Source organism: Sorex fumeus, unplaced genomic scaffold, assembly GCF_029834395.1.
Source record: "Sorex fumeus unplaced genomic scaffold, SorFum_2.1 ptg000058l, whole genome shotgun sequence".
Lineage (NCBI taxonomy): Eukaryota > Metazoa > Chordata > Mammalia > Eulipotyphla > Soricidae > Sorex > Sorex fumeus.
This window is the reverse complement of record NW_026606115.1, coordinates 14,715,176-14,742,096: the sequence shown is the minus strand read 5'-3', so window position 1 is coordinate 14,742,096 and position 26,921 is coordinate 14,715,176. Positions and strand designations below refer to the sequence as shown.

Below are 26,921 nucleotides of genomic sequence, written 5' to 3'. Positions count from 1 at the left end.
CTCTATAAAGTGAGAACCTTTCAGAAGAAGAAATACTAGAAAAATAAATTTAAAAAGAGGATTGACTATAAATTTATCGCTTGGACATTAATAATCACTTATGTACATATGTGCATGTATATTATTTTTCATTACATAAACTGTTGTTTACCATATACCTCAGAAATGGTTGCCTTTTCCTGTGATTTGATGAAAACAAACAAACTGTGAAGGTCTGAATGAAATGCATTACGTGTTGCTCTTCCAAGATCCTTGCAAATTAGTCACCTTTAGCTTAGAAATTAGTTCAGTCTCCATGGACCAATTCTTGGCTTCTGTAGAGCTTACCAAAGGACCAATTAGTGCCTATTTTTAATCATGCAGGAGATTTAGACATCTTGTCTATCAGGAACACAAGCCTGCCAATTTACTTCACAAAGACCACAATGATCTGATAACATTTATTTTAACTAATAGCAGACACACAACCCTAAAATATCTAAACTAGCTGATAATCATAGCCATACACTTCTAAGGAATTAGTGAAAAAAGATAGGTATGGCTAATGAAGAAGTGCTTTGAAAAGCTATGAAATCAAGCATGTTTATTTATCATCTGCAATGAAAGAAACTGTTCTTATGCTAAGGTTTTGAAGAGAACAAGTGACAACTCAGAGTGCAATTAAGGAAAAAAAACCAATTCTCTATAATGATTAATTATAATGAGGATTTCTTAAAAGCAGAACATCCTGCAGCTTTGCAAGGAAGTTCAGGCAACACAGGTGACCTTTAAAGAAAAAGCCTGCTTTTCATCAAAAGTTAATGAAACCACCTCTTGGCAAACATACCCAATATGAAATGAAGTTGTTTGCCTCAGAAGGAACTAAGAAAAAATCTTATTCAGGTTAGACTTGTACATTGAGTATCTGGCTTAATTTGATTTTATTTAGTCTCCAAAGAGATTTCTTAAAAGTTACATTTAAGTGTTGGAACATTGTATGCTTGAAACTCAATCATGAACTTTGTAATTCAGTGACTCAATAAAAAAGTTACCTTTAAGTTGAGCCTATGTAAATTCATCTTAAAAGTCAAGAGGAAGACTAACTTACAGTGAGTCCTTTTGCAAAGGATTTGTCAACTAAAAAAATCCTTAATATATTCACTAAATTTAGATTTACACATAGAATATTGACTTAAAATGGGAGATGAAGCAGTGATAAAACAGACATATATGGTTTCGAACAGAAGTTTCTTCCTAAAGAGAATTATTTTGTGAAAAAAAATTGAAATATAGTTTTTAAAATTGGACCATCTTTCACTTTTATTGCCCTCATTTGACAGTAGTAATTTTAAAAGGATCCTCTTCTTTCTTCCTATTTATATAACTGTTTACTAAATGAAAGTATATACCAACCTTACAAATCTGAGAACTCAACTGTACATGAAACAGGATGATGGAATATTCAGTTTTAACATATACACACAGCACAGCTATTAACTGTTCTCCCTTTTCCCTTTCATCCTAATTCCTAGGCCCTGTTGTATTGTATGAGACCATTCTTCTATTAGTATATGGGAAGATTAATGGAAAAATTTTACTATTTTCAGGGTTAGCGCCCTCTTATGACTTCTAAATGGCTAGTGTGATTCACTCCCTGTAAGTAAAATGAAACAGAAGTCATTTTAAAAGGGGGAAGTCAGTATCTGCAGAGACTTTAGTTATTATCTAGTCCAACTTTTCTAGCTTCTTGGTGAGGAAACAGACACCTAGGAAAGTAAACAAGCTGGGTATGACAGTCAAGAAGAACTGAGTCTCCAAATTCCTAAGATTTGGTACTTTTTAATTAAGTTCTTATTCAATTTATTAAATTCACATGCAGGCAAGTTGTATCGGAAGGAAAAGAGTATAATGGAACTCTGATAGAAAGGGCTAGAAGAGTTTGTGGATTGTGGGGGAAGCAAGAAAACCTCCCCAACCACACACAGCACAATTCAGGAACACAGGAGGCATCAGGAGAAGGGCTATGAATGAACCACTCAGTCTGTTACACTAAGATTATTAGCAGAAAATGGAACTTCTTTCTTTTTTTAAATTGTGTTGAGTCACCGTGAGATAGTTACAAGTTTTCATGTTTGGGTTACAATCATACAATGATCAAACACCCATCCCTCCACCTGTGCACATTTCCCACCACCAATATCCCTGGTATGCACCCCCCCTTTCCCACCCTCCTCCTGCATCCATGGCAGACAATATTCCCCATAATCTCTCTACTTTGGGGCATTATGGTTTTCAATGCAGATAATGAGAGGTTATCATGTTTGGTTCATTATCTCCTTTCAGCACACATATCCCACATATCACATTCTAACAGCTACTCTATGGAGCTTCCTCCCTTACTAGGCTTCTGATACACTTTTTGATTCAGAGAAAATTATTTCTGGATGGCCAGAAAGCTTGAAACATTCCTTTCTTGACATTACAAAGCACTTAAAAAACATTTTGAGTAGACTATAAGGGAAGAAAACACTAAATTATCTGAATGATAGTGACATCTTACATAAAATCATTAGGGCCCTGGGAAAATTCTGTGGAAAAGAGCATTTTGTCTTATATCAAGTTTTTATATATAATTCTCTTTTTTGGGGGGGACACCCGGTGGTGCTCAGAGTTTACTCCTGGCATACTCAGGGATCTCTCCTGGTGGGGCTCAGAGGACAATATGGGGTGGCAGGGATTGAACCCAGGTTGGTCTCATGACAAAGCAAGTACCCTGCCTGCTATAGCCTCATTTATATATGATTCTTAAAGGCATAAAATCTTTTAGTTACAAGAGAAGCAAAACAAGGTTGTGCAGTCATAGTTAGGAAAGAATAAGGGGCAGTGAAGAGTTACAGAATATATATATATATACTTAAAAGTCATTTGTCTTGGTCTGTGGGAGTTGTACTAACCATCTAAGTATGAAGAAGAACTATTTTTAATGGCCCATTAGAAAAAACAAACTTTTAAGGGGGCTGGTAAGTGAAAATCAGAACATGAATTCTAAAAAGTATGAGATAATGATGGTAGCAAATTGATTCATTTCATCTGTTTACCCTCACGAAGGCTGCTATTACAAAAGACCTATTATTAACTACACCTGAGCACGTCAGAAATGGATCTACAATTGCTCAAGAGGTACACTTTGAAGGTTGCTTTTAAAGTGAAGTGCAGTTCTATGAGTACCAGAAGTCCAACAAACTCACGTTCAATGACAAATGTTCTGGTACTTTAGGGACAGAGTCTAATGGCTTAGGGTAATAATTCAGGGACAGGTTTTTGCCATCACAAAAGAATCAGGCTGGTCAGCCACACGCTGCATTGTTTGATTTCATGTATGTTTTTGGGTGCTGTAAAAGAACAGTCTGTCTTTGGATGATAATGTATTGCCCAAGTGACAGCAGTATATACAGGTGGGCTTTCAGGGATCCAAGGAGTCAGAGTATAACAAAAAGTGGCTTCTGATTTATGAAAATACATTTATCATTGAAAGAATGCCTAAAGCTTATTTCTAAAACTATAATTTAGAAAATATTTTCACTCCTGTCATCAAATAACTACATTAACTTCCATAGGATCACTAATAACATACTTGTCATACAAGTTATATTACAAACAAAAAGCACTCATTTATATCATCTTGAAAATGAGCAGCTATGTGATGGCATACTTAGGATTATACCAAAGGTCGAACTCCAGTTAATATCATTGGTTTCATTCCCTTCAGATACTTAAAGGAAACATGACTCCAAAGTACTATAACTATGTAAGACCTAGGCTCTTAATGTTTTAGAGTTCCAATATGGTCTATGAACTTTGTTCTTTCTAAAGCACCATATCTTGTCAATTGTTATGTTATTCAGAACTAAGAGAGAATTGTATCAATAGAAGAACATAACACACTGATTACCTTTTTGTGTTCAAACATAAGATAGGTCAATTCAGATTTCTCCCCATGGGAGTAATTCATTTATTTAGCAACCACTGTAGTTGACAAATCAGTTTATCAATTAATGACCCCACAATTAATCACTCTTAATCCTTTTTATAAACCCCAGTAAAATAATCAAAATATGATTCAGGCAGTGATCAATAAAGCTGTACAGACGAATTGGAACAGGAGTCTTGTTCCAATTTGTCTATGTAGCTTAGTTTGGATATTTCATTTGTTCTTACTGAGTATCCAGATTTTTTGAGAGCTAATTTAAGACAAGTAGTCTTGAGTCATTAGTCCACAGACCTGAGCCAGGCCACAGGTGTAGAAACATTAAAAACCCCTTATCTCCCTCCTCTGTTTAGCTGCTGGTATGTGATGCAGAAGAGATACTGGTCAAGGCTAAAGAACGCTGCACTCATTTTAAATGCTATATGTTCTATACTGAGGAGATATAACATTTCAGCATTACTAATTCTGTCAGTTCAACATTGATTTGAAATGAATTACTGCACTTGTGAACCCATTTTTTAAACATTTCACTTATTATCCAATAGAAGCATTCTAGTCTTTAAAGACAAAGACTGGAGCAGGTCACATATGGCCAACCTGGGTTCGATCCCCAGCATCCCTTATGAGTCCCCTCAGTCCCCCACAAGAGTGATCGCTGAGGGGCTGGAGAGATAGTACAAAGTGTAGAGGGTGCTTCACTTGCATGCGGCTGACTCCTGGCACCCCATATGGTCCCCCAAGCACCACCATGAGTAATTTCTGAGCATAGAGCCAGGAGTAAGACCTTAACATTGCCGGGCTGGGTCTAACCTCCCCCACCAAAAAAAAAAAAAAAGATAAAGATTGATGTTAATCCAATTTTCCTTGTAAAGTAAGAAACCAAAAGATAGTTTCAAACAGGCTCAGTTTAAAATCTTGGATGAAGAGGAGAGTCTGAAAGTAGCCAGTTCATTTGTTCTTTATCATCTGAAAACCAGTGTCAATAACTACTGATATTCCTCATCTTCATGACCATAGACATATCGCTTTTGTTATTGAAGTTACCCATCTCCATGCTTTGGCACCTCTTGATTTTTCCTTCTCCCTGCTTTGATGTGATATTTTCATTCCTCTAAAATTAGTTATTCTGCTATAGTAACACACATTTCACCAGTGTCAAGTTTATCTTCACCACAGAAGTCTTGTATTAGAGACCTTTGCTTAAATAAAACATACTAATTATTTTCAACTTAAAAAATTTCTATTAAAATTCTATAATCATTAATTTCTTTCCCTCTAAGGCATAAACATACAGCACTTCCCATTTCAGGTTAAAAATCAGAAACTTGGGGCTGGAGCTACAGCACAACGGGTAGGGCATTTTCCTTGCACTTGGGCAACCCAGGTTCCATTCCCAGCATCCCATATGGTCCCCTGAGCACCGTCAAGAGTAATTCCTCAGTCCAGAGCCCGGAGTAACCACTGTGCAGCACCAGGTGAGACAAAAAAAGTTAAAAATCAGAAACTTACAGTAAATAGGAAGCTTCAGTTTTTTTGTTTGTTTTTGCAGTGGGCACATTTGGCTGTACTCAGGGCTTATTCCTGGCTCTGTGCTCACTTCTGGCGAGTTTTAGAGGACCTTATGTGGTACCAGGAATCAAAGCTGGTCCGTAGTGTGCAAGGCAATCACCCAGTCTGCTGTACTATGGCTCTGTCCCAGGATACTTCATTCTGGAAGTTATACTTCTTTGACAGAATGAAATTTCCCAAAGTGAAATGTATATTTTTCCAACATAAACCGACTCCTCATGAAGATATGTCTAATATAATTAGCTTGTACACCAAGATAAACCATAAGCAAAGATTTTCCCAAATCTTTTTAATAGTGATAATAATCTCTTTTTAATAGTGAATGCATAATTACCTATTACATAAGCAAATTTGCAGATCTGACACAAAGACACAAAAATAACTGAAAGGGATATTCAAAAATGTTAAAAATGATTATCTGAGTGGTATAATTATGAATGGTTTGCATTTCTTTGAGTTTTTCCAATAAATTAAAATTATTCTACTATTATATATATGATAGTTTTAAATATACGAATATGTTTTTATGGTAGCAAAATACCCTTAAAATTTACCACCTAAAAGTGTACAATGTAGTGGTGTTAAGGACATTAACAATGTAGTACAATACCACACTATCTAGTCCCAGAATTTATTATCGCCCCAAATGGAAATCACATACCCATTAAGCAGTCACTTCACGTTCACCCTCTCTCTCTCCCTCCAAAACCATGGCAACTACTAATATGCTGCCTTTCTCTACAGGTACACCCATTTCTTGATATTTAAATTGATTTAAATAGAATCATACAGCGTGTGTCCTTTTGTGATTGGTTTTTTTCTCTTGGCATAGTTTTCAAGGTTAATTTGTGTTGCAGCTTGTCTTGACATTTCATTTCTTTTTATGGCTGAAAAGTACTTAATTTCATGGATTTACCATGTTTTGTTTATTCATTCATATGCTGATAAAAATTTGAAATTTTCCATTTTTTGGCTATTCTGAATAGTGCTCCTATGAGCATTTATGTACCATTTTTTTTATGTGTGTACAAATTTTTGTCTCAACATGTACTCTTTTCTTTTGGATCTATTCCTAGGAGAGGAATTGGACAAATATATACATATAAATACATATGTTAAAAACCAAAAGTTTTTCATTTTTTCCCAGACATTCTGAGTTTAAAGTAGTAGAGTTTCCTCAGAAACATTAAGAGCATTAATTCCTGGGGCCAGGTAAGACAGTACAGGGGTTATAGTGCATGCCTTGTCAGGTTCAATCTCTGGCACCACATGGTCTCCTGAGCATTGATGGTGTCGCCCAGGAGTCACTGAAGCATTGCCAGTGTGACTCTGGTATTCTCTGGCCCCCCTTGGACCAAGGAGCACTATATCCTTGGGCCCTGCTTGCAGGTTTCGCTGAGTATCACCACCCTCAAGCCCCTGAGCACTGCTGCAGTGGCAAAAAGGGAACAAAAACAAAGAAAAATAACTCCTATAATAATACCACTCCATTTTCAATCACTGACTATAGTATATTTCTTAAAGTACAAATCACAGTATAATACTTGAATTGAAATTTTATACTAATCTTTGGGAAAATGTTCTTTTAAGCTAAATATTTTAAATTGCAATTAACTGAAAAGGACAGTCTTTTTCTCTTAGCACAGCCACTCTATCAATTCTAGTTCATTTTCAAATGTTTATACATTTAAAGAACAAAAATATGAGAATATTTATGTTATTGTTTTGTCAGGAAAATAACACTAAATATGCACTCATATTTAAGTTTTGAGGAATATGTTACATATAATATCAAGTAAAAGAAAGATTTTTCTAGAAATTCAAGTAGGTAGAAGTGATCAGAAAGGATAAATATGCCCTGAAAGAGTACATATAACCAACCTAAAATGCATCCCATCATACTCCCCTAAAAGAAATCTCATAGCTCTCATGAACAATAGAGCCCAAATGGAATTATTAAGGTTAATTTTAGCTGCAGACAGTGTTTAAGTAAGTCAAAGATAATGTACTCTGTGATTACTTATCTCTGTTTAAAAAATCTTGGGATCTCCCATATTTTCTTACCTCAAAACACGCACACACTTTTAAGCAATATACATTTATGAATATCTTCACATGCATATACACACATACCCACAAGAGCTGTACTTTCAACTTGGTGGGTGTAATAGTAGTGTCCTGAGCATGGTTATCTCTTAGATTCAAGCTTTTTGACCTATTCTCTCTCTCACTCTCACTACTACATACACACAAAGTACCTTAAATCTTAGAAAGCAGAAATCAAATTCTAGCTGGAGAAGAGGAAGCTGTAGCCTTAGACAGTAAAAGAATCATGTAAACTATAATATTTTTAAGAAGTATGAGATATTATTTGGAATGGTTTAAAAATAAAGTACTGAATCGTTTCTATAATATGGGTAAGCTTGAAAATTCTAATAACAATATACTTATAGAAAACAGGAAGTTTTTACAGGTTTTAAACATTCCAAATTTGCTAGGATAAATACAATCAATTTCATTTTTTCCTTTACAAAAAAATCAAAAATACTCAAATGCTCAAAAAATATCCCTCAAATATTCAAAGTACCCCTCAAATACTCAAAAAATACCCAGAAGGAACTCTTTCATCCTATTCTCTGCAGAAATTTTTAAATATCTCTGGCATAAAAACAATATATAGATTTTAAAGATAATAACTTTAAAAATATCTTTTTCTGTATGTGAAAATGGAATTGCACTGGAATATATTATGTGAAGTCTTCAAAGAATCAGGACAAAGGCAAAAATTCTCATTCAATAAAATGTCAGAACAGTGTTCAGCCACATGACAAAACATATCAGTCATCATGGTGGGTAGTTATTCTTAAAAAAAAAAAGAGGAGGGACAGTGAAATATATAAGGGGAGCATCCATCTAAGATAGTATATGCTTTGCATGCATTGACCCTGGTTCAATCCCTGACGTCACATGGCCCCCTAAACATTGATCAGGTATAACCTGATCATAGAGGCTCCCAAGCACTACTAGGTATATCCCCAATGACTCTGAGCACCACTGGGGTGGCTCTGGTGATTCCTGGCAGCACAGTGTCCTTCCTGCACTATATTTTCAGGCCTCCTATTGAACTGCCAATTAGTTGGATGAAAACTTGAAAGCCCTGAGCACCATTTGGGAGAACCAAAAACCCCAGTAGAATTAAAGCATAATGATACAGTCATTCCATTTATGTGTGTCCATTATGAAGGGATGCTATGTTTATCCCACAGATCCATTCAATTTTATAGCAATAGTTTGTTTATGCTTTGCACATACTTCTCTTTGCTGTTAAGAAGATGTCTTATGGTATGGACCAATTTTTACCATTTTTGTAAAGATAGTACAGTGCCTTGAATATAATCGGCATTCAGTAATGTGAACGTGTTTGCAATGGTGAATACAATTTCAGAAACATGGAGTGAACTATCTCCTCCCACCACCAAAGCAAGGCATGAGGGGCCTCTGAACTTTCTCAGGAGTACAACCCCACAAAGTGAAGAATAACAATGTAACCAATAAAGGCTACTCTGATGATGGAAATTATAAGAAACAGCTGAAATATAATTTTAATAATGTTAGCATGTTAATTTCATAATTAAGGTAGCCAAGAACAAATAGCAGTATTCAACTCTAGCTAACTGAATACCCTGTCATTATCCATGACTTGAACAACCAGCATATTATTCTAACTTCTGGTTCCTTGTTTCTGGAATATAACCTCTGGTCTGATCTCCTAACTGCAGTCACACCAGAGTTTACTGGGATGACATAAAAGGAGAAATTAATTCTAAGCAGTATTTCCTAATATGTAGGAACAACTTATATGAGGTTCTATGATAAACAGAATTAAAATGAACAACAAATTCAGATTAGAGCTTAAAAGGACAAATGGCATTTTGCCTTTTAAAAACCCTTCATTATCATTATTATTAATTTACAGTGAGGCTTATTTATTCATTTCATGCTTCACTTCCATTACAATAGAGAATGGGTTGAAAGAGTTATTTTCTGGGTATAATTTTAAAAACCACTCGAGATTTACCTTCATTTTTCTTTTAAAATTTTCTATTATCTTACCTCCCAGTCCAAATAATCACAGACATCTTCAAAGTTAGTGAGCAGAGAAACAGAGCAGAACAGCCGTGGCAGCTCATCCCTTGTCATTGGGGGAAAACGGCTATCTTTAAGGGCACTGTTGGAAACAAAGCAAACATTAAAGCAATCACTAAATGTAGGAGTTCTTAATTTAAAATTCAGAAAATCATTGGCAAAAGACAAATGATCTTTAAAAAAGTCAATAAGGAGCCAAATATGCTAATAATCCTAAAAAATATTTAAAGGCAAACTTAAAAAATATTTAAGGGCAACAATATGTCACCATTTTTAAATTCAAGATTGTGTTTACCAGCCATGACCACTTCAACTGTAAAACAATGAATGATAATTACAGTTTCTATACAATCATTTTGTATTATACTTCCCTGTTATTTATAGAATGAGAGTGTCTTATTTTACTTCTGAGGAAAATGTTTTAAAAGCACACTAGCGGAAACTTATGGGAAGAATTCTGGATCTAGTGTTGGAGGAATACAACATGTTATGTATATAGGAGAAATTAATTCCTATATACATGTAAGTTATGTTATGTACATGTAAGTATTTTAGGTTGTAAAAATATTATGAGGTTGACCACTTACTACAGAATAGTACTCAAAGAGTTCAAAAGAAGATCGAAATCTCATTTCCTTGAAGCAAAAGAAATGAAGGAAAATGAAAATAATCATGCAAATTATAGACTAAAAACACTCAACAAGGATTTCAAGGCCCCCTATAAAGGATAATTCAAGATATCTTTCAAAAATGTGAAAGCTACAGGAAATAGAGCTAATCTAGAGAATAAAAGTATGATTCGAAGACCATTAATCACATCAATGGATATTTGAGTACATCAACTCTGATTTGATCCTATAATCAAGTGCAGTATACCACAGTGCATAGAAAAAAGCCACCGTAAAGAGCAAAAATGTTAGAAGGCTATAATTCTTTATGCAATAGTAGAATTGAGAAAAAATAGACTCATATACATAACCAGAAGCACTGAATGTTCCTTTTAATTTTATAGAAACCATTTCTTGGTCAGGAAAAACACACTTCTGATTGCCCACTATATTAATGACACTGCTTGTATTTGTACCTTGTATTTGTACCATTAATTTTCAAAAGTCCTATACAGAAGCCAGGCATAGGAAATGTTTTTTTTTTACATATTAATCCTTAGCAGCTACAAATACAGAGCCTAAACACTATTTGGGCCACAACAAAGTTCAAAGATGTTGGAAATAATTTTATTGACATTTCAGTGATTTCCTTTTTTTTCATCACTGTATTTTTTCTTTTTCACCTCTTCCTCTAGAACTTATTGACTATCATAAGACTTTTTTGTTCAGCGTTTTCAATGTATTTTAATGGTCATTCTATCCTATGCTACAAAGGAAAATGCATACAGAATGATATGGAAATATTCTTTATCAAGGAGAAACTTTTTATCCCATTCAAGAAGTCAAATTTGGCCATGGCTCCAGAGGCAAAAGGACTTAGTCTAGAGCCCAACAGCTTGGGGCAGAAAAGTGAATGGACCAAGCGTTAAACTACAGTGCCATGCCTCCCCGGAAGAAAAGGGTGTTGCTCCTTCCACCTTTCCCCAATCCTGACCCCAGGCAGCAAGGTGGCTGCAGCCTCAGAGCTTATTGGAAAGCCAGGTATGAGCCAGCAGTGACGGGGCAACTGCAGTCTCATGGGAAGGGGGGCAGTACAAGCTCATCCTTCACGCCCTACCGAGGTCATAAGTTGCCCCCCGCGAGCAGCTCTCCAGCATGGCTATGGCTCCAGAGGCAAAAGGACTTAGTCCAGAGCCCGGCAGCTTGTGGCAGAAAAGTGAATGGACCATGCGTTAAACTAAGGCGCCATGCCTTTCCAGGAGGGAAAGGGTGTTGCTCCCTTCCACCCCCCCCCCCCCACCAGCAGCAGGGTGGCCGCTGCCTCAGAGCTTATAGGAAAGCCAGGTATGAGCCGGTGGTGACGGGGCAACTACAGTTTCATGGGAAGGGGGGCAGTACCGGCTCGTCCTTCATACCCTACCGAGGTCACGAGTTGCCTCCCACACGTGGCTCTCTGGCACAGCCATAACACCAGACGCACAGAAACCAATCTCGTAATGATCTGGCTCTTTGCAGAAATCCAAAATCATTATATGACATTATATGAGTCTCATACCAGCTATAGAAAACAAAGTATTTCACAATGCCTTTTCAGCAATTCTGATTGTTGGGGGGGGGGGAAATTCTAAACAATAATGGTGCATCTTTTGTCAAAACAATGAACGTAATCTATGCAAAGAAGAGTTAAGTAGAAACCATCTGCCTCACAGGCATTGGGAGGGGTAGGAGGGGGGTATATTGGGGTTCTTGGTGGTGAAAAATGAGTACTGGTGAAGGGAGAGGTCTTTGATCATTGTAGGACCGAGACTTAAACCTGAAAGCTTTGTGACTTTTCCCACAGTGATTCAATAAATAAATGTAAGAAGAAAAAATAAATAAAATTATGAAAATAAAGTAAGGTGGAGTTCATGCCCAATTCAATCAGCTAATCAGTGGCTGAATAAATAGCAGTAGTCCTACATAAAACAAAGAAGTAAAATTTAATCAAAAAATTTAAAAAATCATCAATAATCCAAATCTAGAACAGTAATTTACTATTTTATAATTTAACAATATACATTTACACTGGTTTGGTGTCTTTTATTTTCCTGCTGGAAAATAAAGTTTTATTTTCAAGTTCTCATTCATAGCCAAGAGAAAGACATATAGGAGTGCACTTATACATACATATGTTGGAAAGAAATTCTAAAATATAAGTCCCATGTTTCAGTGCCTGCTTGCAGCACTGGCAAAGAATGTGTATTCCACATTTTGGTGGTGAAGTGTCCTATATATGTCTACTAGGACCATGTTTTCTATTTCTTCCTTCAGGGTCATTGTTTCCTTAATGAGATTTTTTCCTAAATGATCTATTCATTGGTACAGATGAGAATAAAGATACAAATTACCAGAACATATGGGAGAGAGCAAAAGCAGTGTTACAAGAAAAGACAGTTGCTGTGCAAGAATTTGTTGGGAAGCAAGGTAAAGCCCACATAACCAATAGCGCAAGTTAAGCAGCTAGAAAAGGATCAACAAAAAGGAATTCAAAATTATCAGAAGGAAGGAAATAAAACTTAGAGGATAAATTAATCAAAAATAAACTAAAAATTCAAAATATCAACAAAACCAAGACTTAGTTATTTTAAAGAATAAACATGATTAATAAACCATTAAAAAGACTAAAAAAGAAAAAGAGAGAAAACTCTAGTAAGCTAAAACAGAAATTAAACAGGAGATATTACAACTGCTACCACAGAAATTCAAAGGATCATCAGGAAAATCTTTATGCCATGAAACTGAAGACCCCAGAAGAAATGGATACCTTTTTGGACTCCTATAGTCGTCAAGGTCAAGAGAAAACAGCAACTGAACAGGCCCTTAGATTCTATCAAGGAAATTGAAATGGTAATCTAATGTCTGTCCCAGGTAGGTTTCCTAGTGAATTCTTTCCAACCTTTAAAGAACATCTACTGCCAGTCCTTTTCTGGCTCTTTCAGAAAGTTGAAGAAACAGAAATCTTACTGAACAGCTATAATGAGGCAGACATTACCCTGGTAGCAAAAACAGAGCACTGTAGCACTGACTTCCCATTGTTCATCGATTGCTCGAGCAGGCACCAGTAACATCTCCATTGTGAGACTTGTTGTTACTGTGTTTGGCAAATTGAATACATCACGGGTAGCTTGCCAGGCTTTGCCATGTGGGCAAAATACTCTTGCTAGCTTGCCGGGCTCTCCGAGAGGAGTGGAGGAATCAAACCTGGGTCAGCCGGGCCAGCACATGCAAGGCAAATGCCCTAACGCGGTGCTATCACTCCATCCAGCAAAAACAGAAACATCACAAAAAAAAAAAAGAAAACTACAGACCTATACCAATGATTAACACTGATGCGAAGACCGTAAACAAAATATTAGCAAACCAATGTAGCAAACAATACATCCGAAAGATCATTATGACCAACCAAGTAGGGTTCATACCAGGGACACAGAATAGATGATTTAGTACATGCAAATAAATTAATGTAATACACAATGCCAACACAAGGAAAATACAAATCATTTATTATTTCAATAACTGCAGAGAAAGCATTTGACAAGATCCAAACCCATTCATGACAAAAAATCTCAATAAAGTTGGGGTTGAAGGAATTTTCCTCAACAGTTAAAGCCATTTACCACAAGCCCAAGGCAAACATCTTACTCAGTGGTGAAAAGCTGAAATCCTTCCTTCTAAGGATAGGGCACAAGACAAAGCTGCCCCTCTCATCTATATAGTACTGGAATTCCTATCCATAGAAATTGGGCAAGAAGGATATGAAAGGCATACAGAGAAGAAAATAAAAAGTGAAACTCTCACACTTTGCATATGACATGATACTATATACTACTTACTATATAACTATGTACTTATAAATTACATACTGTATACCATATCTAGCTACTGTACTATAGCTAAAACTATACATTACATAGCCATTTTGGTAGGGGGAGTTGAGTCACACACAGCTGTGCTCAGGGGTTACTCCTGGGTCTGTGCTCATGGGCACTTCTGGTAGTACTTAAGGACCATGAGTGGTGCCAATGATCAACTGTGGCCAACCATATGCAAGGAAAGTGCCTTAAACCTTTAACTTTCTCCAGTCTAATATGTGGCTATTTTTTGTTTCTGGTTCCTTTCATGGGCTGGAGCGATAGCACAGCGGGTAGGGCGTTCGCCTTACAAGCGGCCAACATGGCCGACCCGAGTTCGATTCCTCCGCCCCTCTCGGAGAGCCCGGCAAGCTACCGAGAGTATTGATATGCCAGACACAGTAACAACAAAGTCTCCAATGGAGACGTTACTGGGCCCGCTCGAGCAAATCGACGATCAATGGGAGGGCCTTTCCTTTCATGTAGCGTAACGTCTGGGATTTTATTCATATTAACACATGCATCAGTACTCATCTTTTCTATTGCCTAATATTATTCAATTACATGGACAATTTATTATGAGACGTTACTTGGTACCCGCTCGAGCAAATCAATGAACAACAGGAGGACAGTGCTACAGTGCTACATGGACATAATAAATTTTTTAATCCCTCTGTTGATGAACATTTAGGTTATCTCCACATTTCAGCTGCAAGAAATAAACAGCTATGAGTATTCGTGTGTGAGTGTGTAGGTAGACATGTTTTTAGATACATAGAAATGCTAAGTTTTCTATGTTTTGTTTTTTTGAGAATTCAACACATTTCCCCCGAGGCTGTATCATTCTCTGTTCACATACAAGCAGTGCATGAAGGTTCCAATTTTCCCACAAGCTAGTCAACAATTGCTTGGCTATTTATTATACTACTGCTCCTCCTTTAATGAAGAACTATCTGTAACTAGTTCTAGCTTTAAAGTAATACATACACACTGAAACTGACATATGGTTACTTTCTCAACACTTTGAGGCACATTGTTTTGTTGATCTCCTAGGAAGCCAGTAAAAGCTATTCACACTATTTCAAAACATTGACATTTTGAAAGAATCTATGATCAGGCTGGCAAGGTTTACTTGTTAATGGAGACCTGTGGATCAATTGTCCTGAGCTTCTAAGAAAAAAAGATGTTTAGAATAAGAACAAAAATGCTAGCATGACTAATAAGAAAAATTAACAATCATGTCTCATCATACAAAGACTCAAATGTGTTGACTCCAAACTTGAAATGGTGATGGTACATTAACCATGATGAACGTAATCTGATTTTACAGAAACACTTATTCAAATAAGACTTTTAATTCTTGCTATTTATCAACTCTAACATTTGGAGAGGGAGTTGGACCACACCTGGTAGTTCTTGGGGTTTATTCCTAGATCTGTATGCGGGGATCACTCCTGGCAAGTTTGGAAACCATATGGCATGCTGGAAGCTGAACCTGGGTTGATAACAATGCATGAACTACAAGGCATACACTCTATCCGCTGTACTCTATGACCCCATATTTCTTTTTATGGAGTGGGGAGGGAGCTGTTTTACACTTGGAAGTGCTCAGGGGGCCATCTGTGGTGGTGGGTATTTGAACTAGGGTTGCAGTCCCTGCAACTGCATGCAAGGCAAGTGTCTTACCTCCCGTACTCCCACTGGTCCCTCTAAGTAACCTTACAAACTAAGGAGCAGAGAGAAAATTCCAAAAGAAAGGAATTGCTGAGTATCTAGGAGAAAGAACTAGTAATGAAATCCTAGCAAGGATTTTAAGAGATTATAAAAAGATTTGCTCGAGCGGGCCCAGTAATGTCTCCATTGGAGACTTTGTTGTTACTGTGTTTGGCATATAGAATACATCACGGGGAGCTTGTACAGTTGCCAACTAACTTGAGAACTGCAAGGCTGGAGTGGGTAGCTGATAAATCAAAAGATTCAGCTTCCCTAAGTTACATTTTTTCTTTTTAAGTATATAGACTGTGTAGTACTGTGAAAGCCCAGCCATTTGAGAAGATGGATATACAATCCAGATAGTAATTTTCTTGAGGTATCCCAGCTAGTCAGCGAGCCAGGTATGGATACAGCCCCTTTCTCTGACTCGAGTCCAAAATTATTTATAATATCCCACAATGTATCTGACACCTTTGAATGAAATATTTTAAATCGTTTATTTATTTATTTATTTATTTTGGGTTTGAGGGTCACACTCAGCAATGATCAGGGTTATCCCTGGCTCTGCAACACAGGAATTACTTTGGATGGTGCTCAGGAGACCGTATGGGATGCCAGGGATCTAATCCTGGGTTAGCTCCATGCAGGGCAACTGCCCTACCCACTGTATTATTTCTTCAGCCCCCAAGATTATTTTTATTTTAAACTTAAATTCTTGCCTTACTTGGCAACTCTGATCTCATACCTGTAGTACCTTTCCCTAAAGAAGGCAAACAACTGTTTAGCAGCATTCAGTAGTAGTCAACAGGTAAACAGAGTTGAACTTCCTTTCTGCTGGAAATCTTAATAGAATTATTTTAAAATATTAATATTTTCCATGGAAAATATTTCATACTAAAGCAGTGTCTACCAATTTAAAATACAGATAGAAACCCAAGCACAAAATTTGTAAGTCTATAACTGTACCTCATGGTGTTTCACTAATAAAAAAATAAATAAAATTAAAAAATAAAATAAAATACAGATAGTCTAAGGAACTAATAAACTAAGAGATCCTACATCCAATTCCCACAAAATAACTATGCTACAAAAGGAAGCCTTTCCCTCCCTCTCTTCCTTCCTTCTTTCTTGCTTTCTTTTTTCCTTGTTTTTTTTTAGGCCACACCCAGCAGTGCTCAGGGCTTTTTCTGGCTCTATGCTCAGGGATCACTCCTTGTGAAGCTCAGGGACCATACAGGACTACAGATTTTGAACTCGGGTTGGTGACATGTAAGACAAGTGCCCTACCCGCTGTACTACCTCTCCAGCCCCTATAGGAAGCCATATTCTATATTTAAACATTACTAGGGGCAAAAACCCACTTGTGTATAAAGTTAACCGGCAGCTCCACCACCCATATGATGGATAGGTATCATTTAAACAACTGTTTAATTCACATACAAAATTCAAATATATTCAATTCAGATTGGCACCTTCCCAAGAATATATTTTACCTAATTAAGAGCAACATTAACATCTGTCAACGTTAATATCTAATGTTAAATAGCACTTTAATGAAAATGAACATTTTTAAAGAAGAATGAGTGTTCACCTATCAAATAATCCAAGGACTTATGACAGTGGTTGGAAAATATGAGTGAAAAATGAAACAGCTGGAATGAGACAAAACCTTAGATATTACAAGGTTTATCATAAACAATATAGCACTCAATGGATTGAAATCATTTAAGTCAATCTAACTAGACATTCACTCATGTGTTCATGCATTCCTTCACTTTTTCAAACACTGATGGCCATAGGTAACCAGAGAAAATTACCAAATGCAGAAGGATTTTGTTTTACATGCAATCATTTTTCAGAAAATTGTAGACACTGGTGGAAGGTTGTGAACATTGGTGAAGGGATCATTGTTGGAACATTGTATAACTAAAACTCAATCACAACTACATTTGTAACATTAATTCATGGTGATTCAATAAAAAAGAAGTAATTAAAATTTTCAAATCACTATTTGAACAGGTGAAGACAAGAAAATCAACAGATGTAAGTCTTTAAAAATCAGGGAAAAGTTTTTTTTTCATAGATGGGTTGATCACCCAGAAATTATGCAATTTTCATTAGTATTTGGAATAGAATCTGTATGGGGCATATCTGACCTATGAAAGTCAGAATACCAGAATCCTAAACGCAAATTAGAAAAACTATTCATGACAACTCTTTCATATTAATCAGCAATTTCAACTTCCCATTATTAAAAACTAAGTTACAAAGTGAATGCAAAAAGTGACTGTTCAAGATGACTGGTTAAAGAAACTTTGGTACATTTACACAATGGAGTACTATGTAGCTGTTAGAAAAAACAAAGTCATAAAATTTACATACAAGTGGTACTACATGGAAAGTATCATGCTAAGCGAAATGACTCAGAAAGAAAAGGATAGACATAGATTGCATTCATCTGGGGAACATAAAGTAACAAAATAGGAGACTAACACCCAAGAATGGCCGAGATTAGTACCAGGAACTTTACTCCATGGCTTGAAGACCAACCACACATGCTAGGGGAAAAAGGTTGCTCAGATAGAGAAGGGAACACCAAATAAAGGGTGTTGGGAGGATCCTCCCAGGATGGGAGAAGCATGCTGAAAGTAGACTATAGACCAAACATGATTGTCACCCATTGCCTCTTTTGCAAACCACAACACCCAAAAAGAGAGAGAGAGAACAAAGGGGAATGCCCTGCCACAGAGGCAGGGTAGGATGGGGGGGGCTCGGGGGTGGGAGGGATACTGGAATCCGTGGTGGTGGGAAACGGGCACTGGTGGAGGTCATTTGATGGGTATTTGATCATTGTATAATTGAAACCCAAGCACAAAAATTTGTAAGTCTACAACTGTACCTCATGTCTCACTAATAAAAATTTTTTTTAAAAAAAAAGGTGACTGTTCATCAAACCTAAGGATAGAAGCAACAAAGGGCACAGTTATGGTGAAGAAAGAAGGAAAAGGACCTTAAGGTTCAGTGAAAGCTGTGACTCAAAAGAAAACTTTAAACTGTAAGCGATATGTAAAATGGAAAGATAAGAAAATGAGAATGTATACAAATTAGGATGGAGAGGAAGGGGAACAAGAGGCAGGAAAAGAAGTTGGAGAAAAAGTAAGAGGTTGGAACATATACAAATAGACAAAGACAAAAGGCTTGGGAGGAAGACTGGAAGGGTAAGAAAAAGGGGTCAATAGAATGAAACAGATCCTGTGGGTTCTATTTTCTGTCATTTGTTACCTATTTTATATTTGACTTTACAGCAGAGGTTTCCAAACTAACTTGGATTCCCTCCTCCTCTGCAAAAATCACTCAGTGCACTTCTAAAAAGCAATCTTCTAAGAAAAAAGAAGAAAGCACTACCACACCAATGGTATCCAAGATTACTATTCACCACCCCCCATTTTCCAGCACCGCCACCCAAAGGGGCAGGATTACCCACTTAGGAAATACTGCTTCCCAGTGTTATTTACCTACTGCCCTCTAATTAGGTTATTTCTCCACACAGCTATTTTATTAAGATGCTGTGATCTTACAATACTGTCAATGGTATTTTCATCCACATATTGTTCCAACACCATATCCACCACCAGAATGCTGGCTTCCTTCCACCAATGCTCCCAATGCCCCCATTCCCCCACCCTAGTTCTATTCAGTTTTGTAGGCAAGTTCTCAGGTTCTGTTGCATTTGGATCTTTGTTACTACCTTGATGTGAATTTTAAATCCCACATATGAGATCATTTTGTATCTCTCCTCTGACTGACTTCACTCAGCATGAGACCCTCTAGTTCCATCCATATCATGGCAAAATACACATTTTTTTCTTATACTAGCTTAGTTCTTGAACTGTTTTAATCTCAAAATATCTTTTTTTCTGCTTCTCTCCAGTTCTTAAAAGCTTCTACTCTTGACATAGCCATAACTGCTCACCAGGAGGGAAAAATACTCTCTGGTCCACATGCTGTGATTCCCAGAACCATATCATTAAGAACTGTTCCCTGGCTACATGTTCTTTGCCTACAAATTAGGTGAATAGGTTGGGAAACTGATTTCCTGCAGAACTAGAACTGGAAAATAAAACGAGAAACAGATGGCTCAATGTTTAATGCATACGGGCATACGGCAGACATTCCTCATTTTTCTTCATATAATATACACATAAACTATTTTCCGTGCAGAATTTCTGGATTTACTGTATTATGGTTTTAGAAATTTTTTAAAAATTATTTTTGATGAAAATCTTTTAAAAATGTTTCTAGAGTACAATGAGCATGATTTAACCCTCTCTTTATGACTTAGATTTACCTTTAATTTAATATGACTTTGGATTACCCATTACTATACAGTACTCTCATGGTCTTGGCAAAAAATATCCATGGGTCTGGAAAACAGATTACATTGTAAGCACCAGTAACTTCCATCTTGGGAAATTTGAAAATGTGAGATCATCTCTACTTTCAAGAGAATGTAACACAAAAAATACTTCACATAGACTTTCAAAGTTTCCAGAGATCTCATCCTTATGTTTTGTAAGTTAATATAAAATGGAACCACTTCTTGAACATAATTAAATGTAGATTCTGTTACCACTTTCTTTAGTTTAGAAATCTCTACAATACTAAACAGGAATTATTTCTCCAGGATCACTAAATGTATATCTCTTAAGTATAACTATTCCCTGTGATTTACTGTTATTTATTTACTAAATAAACATAACTTTAAAATGCAAAATTTAAATTATCAGAGCACTATGCCACAAAACTGTCACATCGCATCATTCACTGGTCAAAAGCTTTGGTTCTAGAGTCAGAAATACCTGCATTCAGATTCTGGTTCCAATGCATACTAGCTGCGTGACATCAGGGAAAGTCATATATCTGGTGCCTTCATTTCCTTATGCTTAAAATGGACATAGTAATAGTATATTCCTCAGAGAGTCAGTATAATAATAAAATCATTATAATTAATGGCATAAGAGTTCTGCATGTATTAGCTATTCGATAAGTAGAAAATGAGAATGTAAAAAAAAAAAAAAACCTTTGATCATCAAGCTCAGGTCCTACTGGCAGGACCACTGGGCCTGAACAGAACCACAGTTCTGGGCTCAAAACGCTGAACCACCCAGTCCTGAACACTGCAGAGGAGGCCCTCAAACATTTATTAAGCACTTACTATATGGCATTTATTATGTGAAGGTCCATGAAAGACAGAAGAATAGATTTCAACATAATATATGGAGATGAGTAAGACATTAAAATTTCTTGGCAGGAGTACTGAGAGAAATGGTCAGACAAGGTTAGCTTTTATGGAATGATGTGTTATATACTCTACTACTGGTTTAGCTGGTTACCAAGTAACCCAGAATTATTGGTAAATTTACAGAAATAAAACAACAAATCTATATCAAGATGCTTTTTCACTACGAATTTTCATGATTCTGCAGGCATATGTTGATTTGTAGTTCTTTTATAGTTTTCCTGAACTAGATTTTTAAATAATCTCCAGGTGCAGGTCCAAGGAGTTAGCTTAAAGTACCGGAGCACATTTTTGTATGCAAGAAGTTCAGGTCCAATCTGTGTTATTATATGATCCCCCCAGCACCATCTGGAGCAACCCCCAAGAACAAAGCCCAGAGTAGTCCCTGAGCACCACTGGGTGTGGCCCAAAAGCAAAATCAAAATACCTTTCCAGCACAGGGACTTGTCTTTGATATCATATAAGAAATGTTTATCAGGCCAGAGTGATAGTACAACCAGCAGGGCACTGTCTTGCATGAAGCCGACCTGGGTTCCATCTCTGGTATCCCATATGGTCCCGCAAACACCACCAGGAATCATTCCTGAGTTTAGAGCCAGGAGTAACCCCTTAGCACTGCCGGCTGTGGCCCCAAAACAAAAATTTAAAAAACTGTCCATTACCTGAATTGTAGGCATATACCTTCAATAAATTTAGATATATTTTCTTTTTTTTTTTTTTTAGATTTTTATTAGTGAAACACCATGAGGTACAGTTGTAGATTTACAAATTTTTGTGCTTGGGTTTCAGTTATACAATGATCGAATACCCATCCCTCCACCAGTGCCCATTCTCCACCACCACTGATCCCAGTATCCCTCCCATCCCCTGTTCTCCCCATTCTACCCTGCCTCTGTGGCAGGGCATTCCCCTTTGTTCTCTCTCTCCTCTTGGGTGCTATGGTTTGCAAAAGAGGAACTGAGTGGCAATCATGTTCGGTCTAAAGTCTACTCTCAGCATGCTACTACAGTGAAATCATTAGGAATAAAATAAACCAAAACCATTGAACAGCAGATTTGCAGTGAGAGACAGGCTTTCCAGATTTAAACCAATCATCTCCAAACTGTTTTTGAGTGAACATTCTTATGACACCTCAATTTTTAAAAAAGCTTTGGGGAGCCGGAGGTGTTTGCCTTGCAGGAGTCCAATTCCCTGGTACCCCGTTTGGTTCCCTGAGCACCAGGAGTAATTCCTAAGCACAGAGTAAGACTTGAGCACTGCTTGGTGTGGCCTCAAAATCAAAAAACAAACAAATATTTGAGCATACATCTCCAATGTGTATATTTAGTTAGGTATATAAGTATAATAATACTTTCACAAGCTTAGTATAGTGAATACTTACAGCTTTGTTTGTTATAGGCAATGGGTATACATACATATTACAAAGAATGATGATAATTATTTGTTGAGCTAAAATCTTGTCATGTCTATTTATATAATCTTCATTTTACTTTATACTTTGGGCTTTAAAAGGCTCCTGCAAAGAAAGTATAGTAAGGACCATGAATTAAATTTAAACAGGCCATATTTAAATTTAAATATGCCATATTTAAATATGCCATAATCAACTGCCATTAAATCATGAATATTATGCTTTCCTCAGTATCACTCACTCAGAATAGAGACTGTAACCCTCTGGCATATACCAAATGAGAGCAACAAAGTCAACCCACACAATAAATATTAATGGAGTTTAAGTACTGTTTTATATTTTAAACAGAATGATCATCAATAGGGACTGGAGTGATAGCACAGTGGTAGGACTTTGCCTTGCACACAGCCAGCCCGACTGAGCTGGGTTCGATTCCTCCACCCCTTGTGGAGAGCCACCTGTGATATATTCGATATGCCAAACACTGTAACAAGAAGTCTCAAAATGGAGACATTACTGGGCCTGCTTGAGCAAAATCGATGAACAACGGGAGGACAGTGACAGTGACAGTGATCATCAATAGAACTTGTTATTTTTATTTTCCTACTCTTTAGTAGTTTGATTTATTTTTTTATTGAATCACCATGAGATACAGTTACAATGCTTTCATGAGTGAGTTTCGGTCATAAAATGATCGGACACTAATCCCTCCACCAGTATACATTTTAGAAGTTTTAGTATTTTCCAACCCCACAATGGACCATCCTTAGAAGCAACCCTCATTGGAGACAGCTAATCTGAAGCTCATAGTCCAGTTCTAGGAGTACAGTCCATATATGCTTATACATGATATTGTGCACAAAACACTGTTAAATACAAAAGAGCTTGTAGTTGAGTACCTACTGTGAGCCATGTGTATACACATATTATCTTGGAGAATCCTCAAACCACACATGCATTGTGTAGATGAGGAAGAGTACACATTTGAACTCAGGGTTGCCTGCCTCTAAAGCCCACTGTCTTTTTACATACTACTTTCAGAACATAAGCAATTAAAAACAAGTGTATATAGATTTAATCAGTTTTGAAGACTGTTTCTCCAATTAATGTTTCTTTCCATGTGTGAGCAGTTTCTGAAACTAAGATAAATGGTATCTTGGAAAATGAACATATTATCTTTCTTTATGCTCTCTTAGCTCTGTGTTTTGATCTTGGTGATTCAGAGCTGCTGCCATTAAAAAACATCTGTTTTACCTAAATTTAATAAGTCCTTTTAGTGGGATCCCAAGCTATCCCTTATTCTGAAGCCTTTTCACAATAGGAAATTTAATCTACTGGAAACCATAGCGGTATTACCAAAGTACTAGTTTTGGACATAGCTAGGCTAGCAGGTCTGTTTCTGATTTTTTACTTTGCTTTTCCAACCTGAATGAATAAGCTCTCTAATACCAAAGGAGCCATACAATTTTTTCCTTCCCTCTTTCCAAAGTAATCAAATCTATAAATTGAGCTTTGTAGTTAAAAACATATGTTATCACTCTTACTCATGTGCTCTGCTCAGGTGTTTTACCCACCAGTTTACTGTCCTTTCTGATACTATTGTCATTATCTGAACTATCATGCTAGTTCTTATTGGTGGCCTATGATTTTTTCAGATCAGTTACTGGAGATTAAAGGTAGCAAAGGAAACAAGTTAAGCCAGTCTTACAGATAAGATATAAAGTCAAATTTTCAACTTTCTCATCCTGAGAAATAACCGTTAAGTAATCTAACCCTCTGTACTATGTAGATAAGTTTTTCTCTTATTTTTCCTTCTCTTCTTCCTCTATCCCACCTTCTAGATGTTTTCATCTTTTCTTTCTTTTTCTAGTCTAGTAAATAATAAATAAGAGTAAATGTATTATTTACTTATTTATTTACTTATTTACGTGAAGGACGTGTGGTAGAAAAGGTGTATATAGGTGAATGGGGTAAGACGGGGGTGAGAATCAAACAAAGACATTACAGCTGAAACCATCAGCAGAAAATTATAACAAACCAGCATGCAAAGCAACCATGGGCACACACACTCTACACTGGTTTAAGATGACCTATTTCCTCCATACTGATTTTAATATATTTCAGTACCCAAGCAGATAATGATAGAAAGGTAAATATTCCATGTCTTGTTTCCTCCTTGGGTCTTACCTTGAAAGGCAGAATGAATGTTGGAAAGAAAAGTTGTGTGTCTTACCCAAGAGCATCCTGGTGGCTAATCAGGCAATGGCTCTCCAACCAGTTTTTTTCAATTTGTGTACTTTCCAATAGCATATTTCTCAACAATGACACATAATCATACATACCTTTTAAAGTCTCTCTAACTTCTGTGGCATCACATAAATGGATTTTAACTGTTATCACTTTCTTCACTCTATGGAATCTTTGGGAGATAGTTCCCTTTGGGAGAGGTGGAAATAAAGGGTGTGGGGGGGCAGGTTATTGGTACTCTGGTACTAGGCAAGTTATCATCATAACTGAAGAGGTCAGAACCTATATAAGTCAATATTATCTCAATTTTAAATGGTGATATAAGTCAATATTATATCAATTAAAATTTTTAAATAAAAACAAGCAATAAATAAATCACTTATGTCTTTATAACTTCAGAGTTTTCAGAGAAGCTTCATATATTTTATCATATATGACTCTGAAAGTAGCCCATGAAGTAGACAAAGCAAATGCTTTATTATTTCTTAAAACCATATTAGGTTGGGGCTGGTGAGAGTACAGTGGGTAAGGCTCTTGCCTTGCACAAGGCTGACACCCATTGAATCCCCAGCACTTCATAAGGTCTCCCAAGCACCATCAGTCATGATTGCTGAGAGCAGAGCCAGAAGTGAGCTCCAAGAACTGCTGGGTGTGACCCCAAAACAAAACAAACCACTATAATATGTCTTCTCCTAAAACAAGCCCCACTATACAAAGAGTCACCAAATGGCAGCACTACAAACACGAGAGATCATCTAACTTGACCTTTGGGGAAGGGGGGACAATCCAGAGCAGATACTGACATGCCCAAAGTCACACTGCTGCCAATTAATAGATAAAATATAAAATATTGCATCTCCCTTGCCCTTGTCCCCCATCCACTGCTCATTCCATTACTTTTTCACATGTTTTAAGATCAAATATGTTCTAATACAATAATACTCCAGAATGATTGTTTCAGGAACAAAGAAGAAAATTAGACCAAAGGAACCAGCAAATAGCTGAAAAATTAAATGCTGAGCTTCCCAGCGTAACTCAACACTGTCAGGCTTGTCACTGGTACTTTTCTGAGTGCTGGAGCAAAGCAGTTATGGATGAGCGGTGGGGGGAGCAGACTACCAATGCTGTGAATTCAGGCAGTAAATACAATTTTACCTAATGCCCCCTTTCGCATTTCTACTGTACTCCTTCCCCATCAAACTTTCTTCGTGTACACTCACAGGCATCTCTCCCGTCTTCTGCTTTTCCCTTGCTCTTTTTTCCTTAGCCCATTCTCCTGTCTCATTATTTCTCCCCACCTGCTAAACTATGTAAGAGTATTATTCAAGACTAAAGTTGTAATTTTTAACAGAGCATTTAATTCTCTTTTATTAAGCTCTAACAAATGGAGTATCTGTTCCTTATTTTTAAAAAAAAAATCACCATGTTCTTGTTGTACATGCATAAAGATGTCAAATTGTAATCTAGTTAGGACAAGATAACCTCACTATCCATTTTCAAGTAAACAGCACAATGTAAAATCACCATGGGAAAAATACATAGTTTCTGATGTACTGTTAAAGCTCTTAAATTTTAATTTAACATAAGACCAATCTAACTTGGAATAAAAATTTTATTCCTTTTAATAAGTGAAGACGAAGAAAAGATTCCCGAACCCTCAACTGGGGTCACCTACAAATATGCTCTCTCCGATAAAGAACTTCGGGATGAAATGCAGAGGATGTTCAAGGACCTACTCAAAGAATCAATGGAAGAGATATCCAGAAAACTAAAAGAAGAAATGAAAGAAACAATAGAAAGGTTAGTTGAGAAAATACAGGAAGAAATGAGAGCAGAAACAAAAAAGCTACAGAAAGAAGTGTCACAGTTAATAAGCATGTTTAAAGAAAACCTAAATAGAAAAGAACAGCTTAACTCATTTCTTTTGGTCACTTCTTGATAAATCTAATTTTCTAAAGCAAAGAACAAATTTAAAGTTTTTCATTTTACTTAGAAAATTAGTTCATTGAAAAGGTCATATTTTACTTTGTATCTATGATATAAACACATGGGATATAAGATGTTGAAAATA

The 26,921-nt window shown here is 36.6% G+C and overlaps 2 protein-coding genes across 2 annotated transcripts in view; one reads left to right on the top strand and one right to left on the bottom strand.

Annotated features, from left to right (window-relative positions):
- TMEM164 (transmembrane protein 164) overlaps nt 1-26,921 on the top strand; it is a 544,838-nt gene that overhangs the window by 243,901 nt on the left and 274,016 nt on the right. The window lies entirely within an intron of this gene.
- Nucleotides 1-26,921, bottom strand: part of AMMECR1 (AMMECR nuclear protein 1) — a 143,969-nt gene that overhangs the window by 16,987 nt on the left and 100,061 nt on the right. Inside the window, exon 3 of the mRNA XM_056125659.1 lies at nt 9,650-9,764. Coding sequence (XP_055981634.1) covers nt 9,650-9,764 — 115 coding nt within the window. The remainder of the gene's footprint in view (nt 1-9,649; nt 9,765-26,921) is intronic.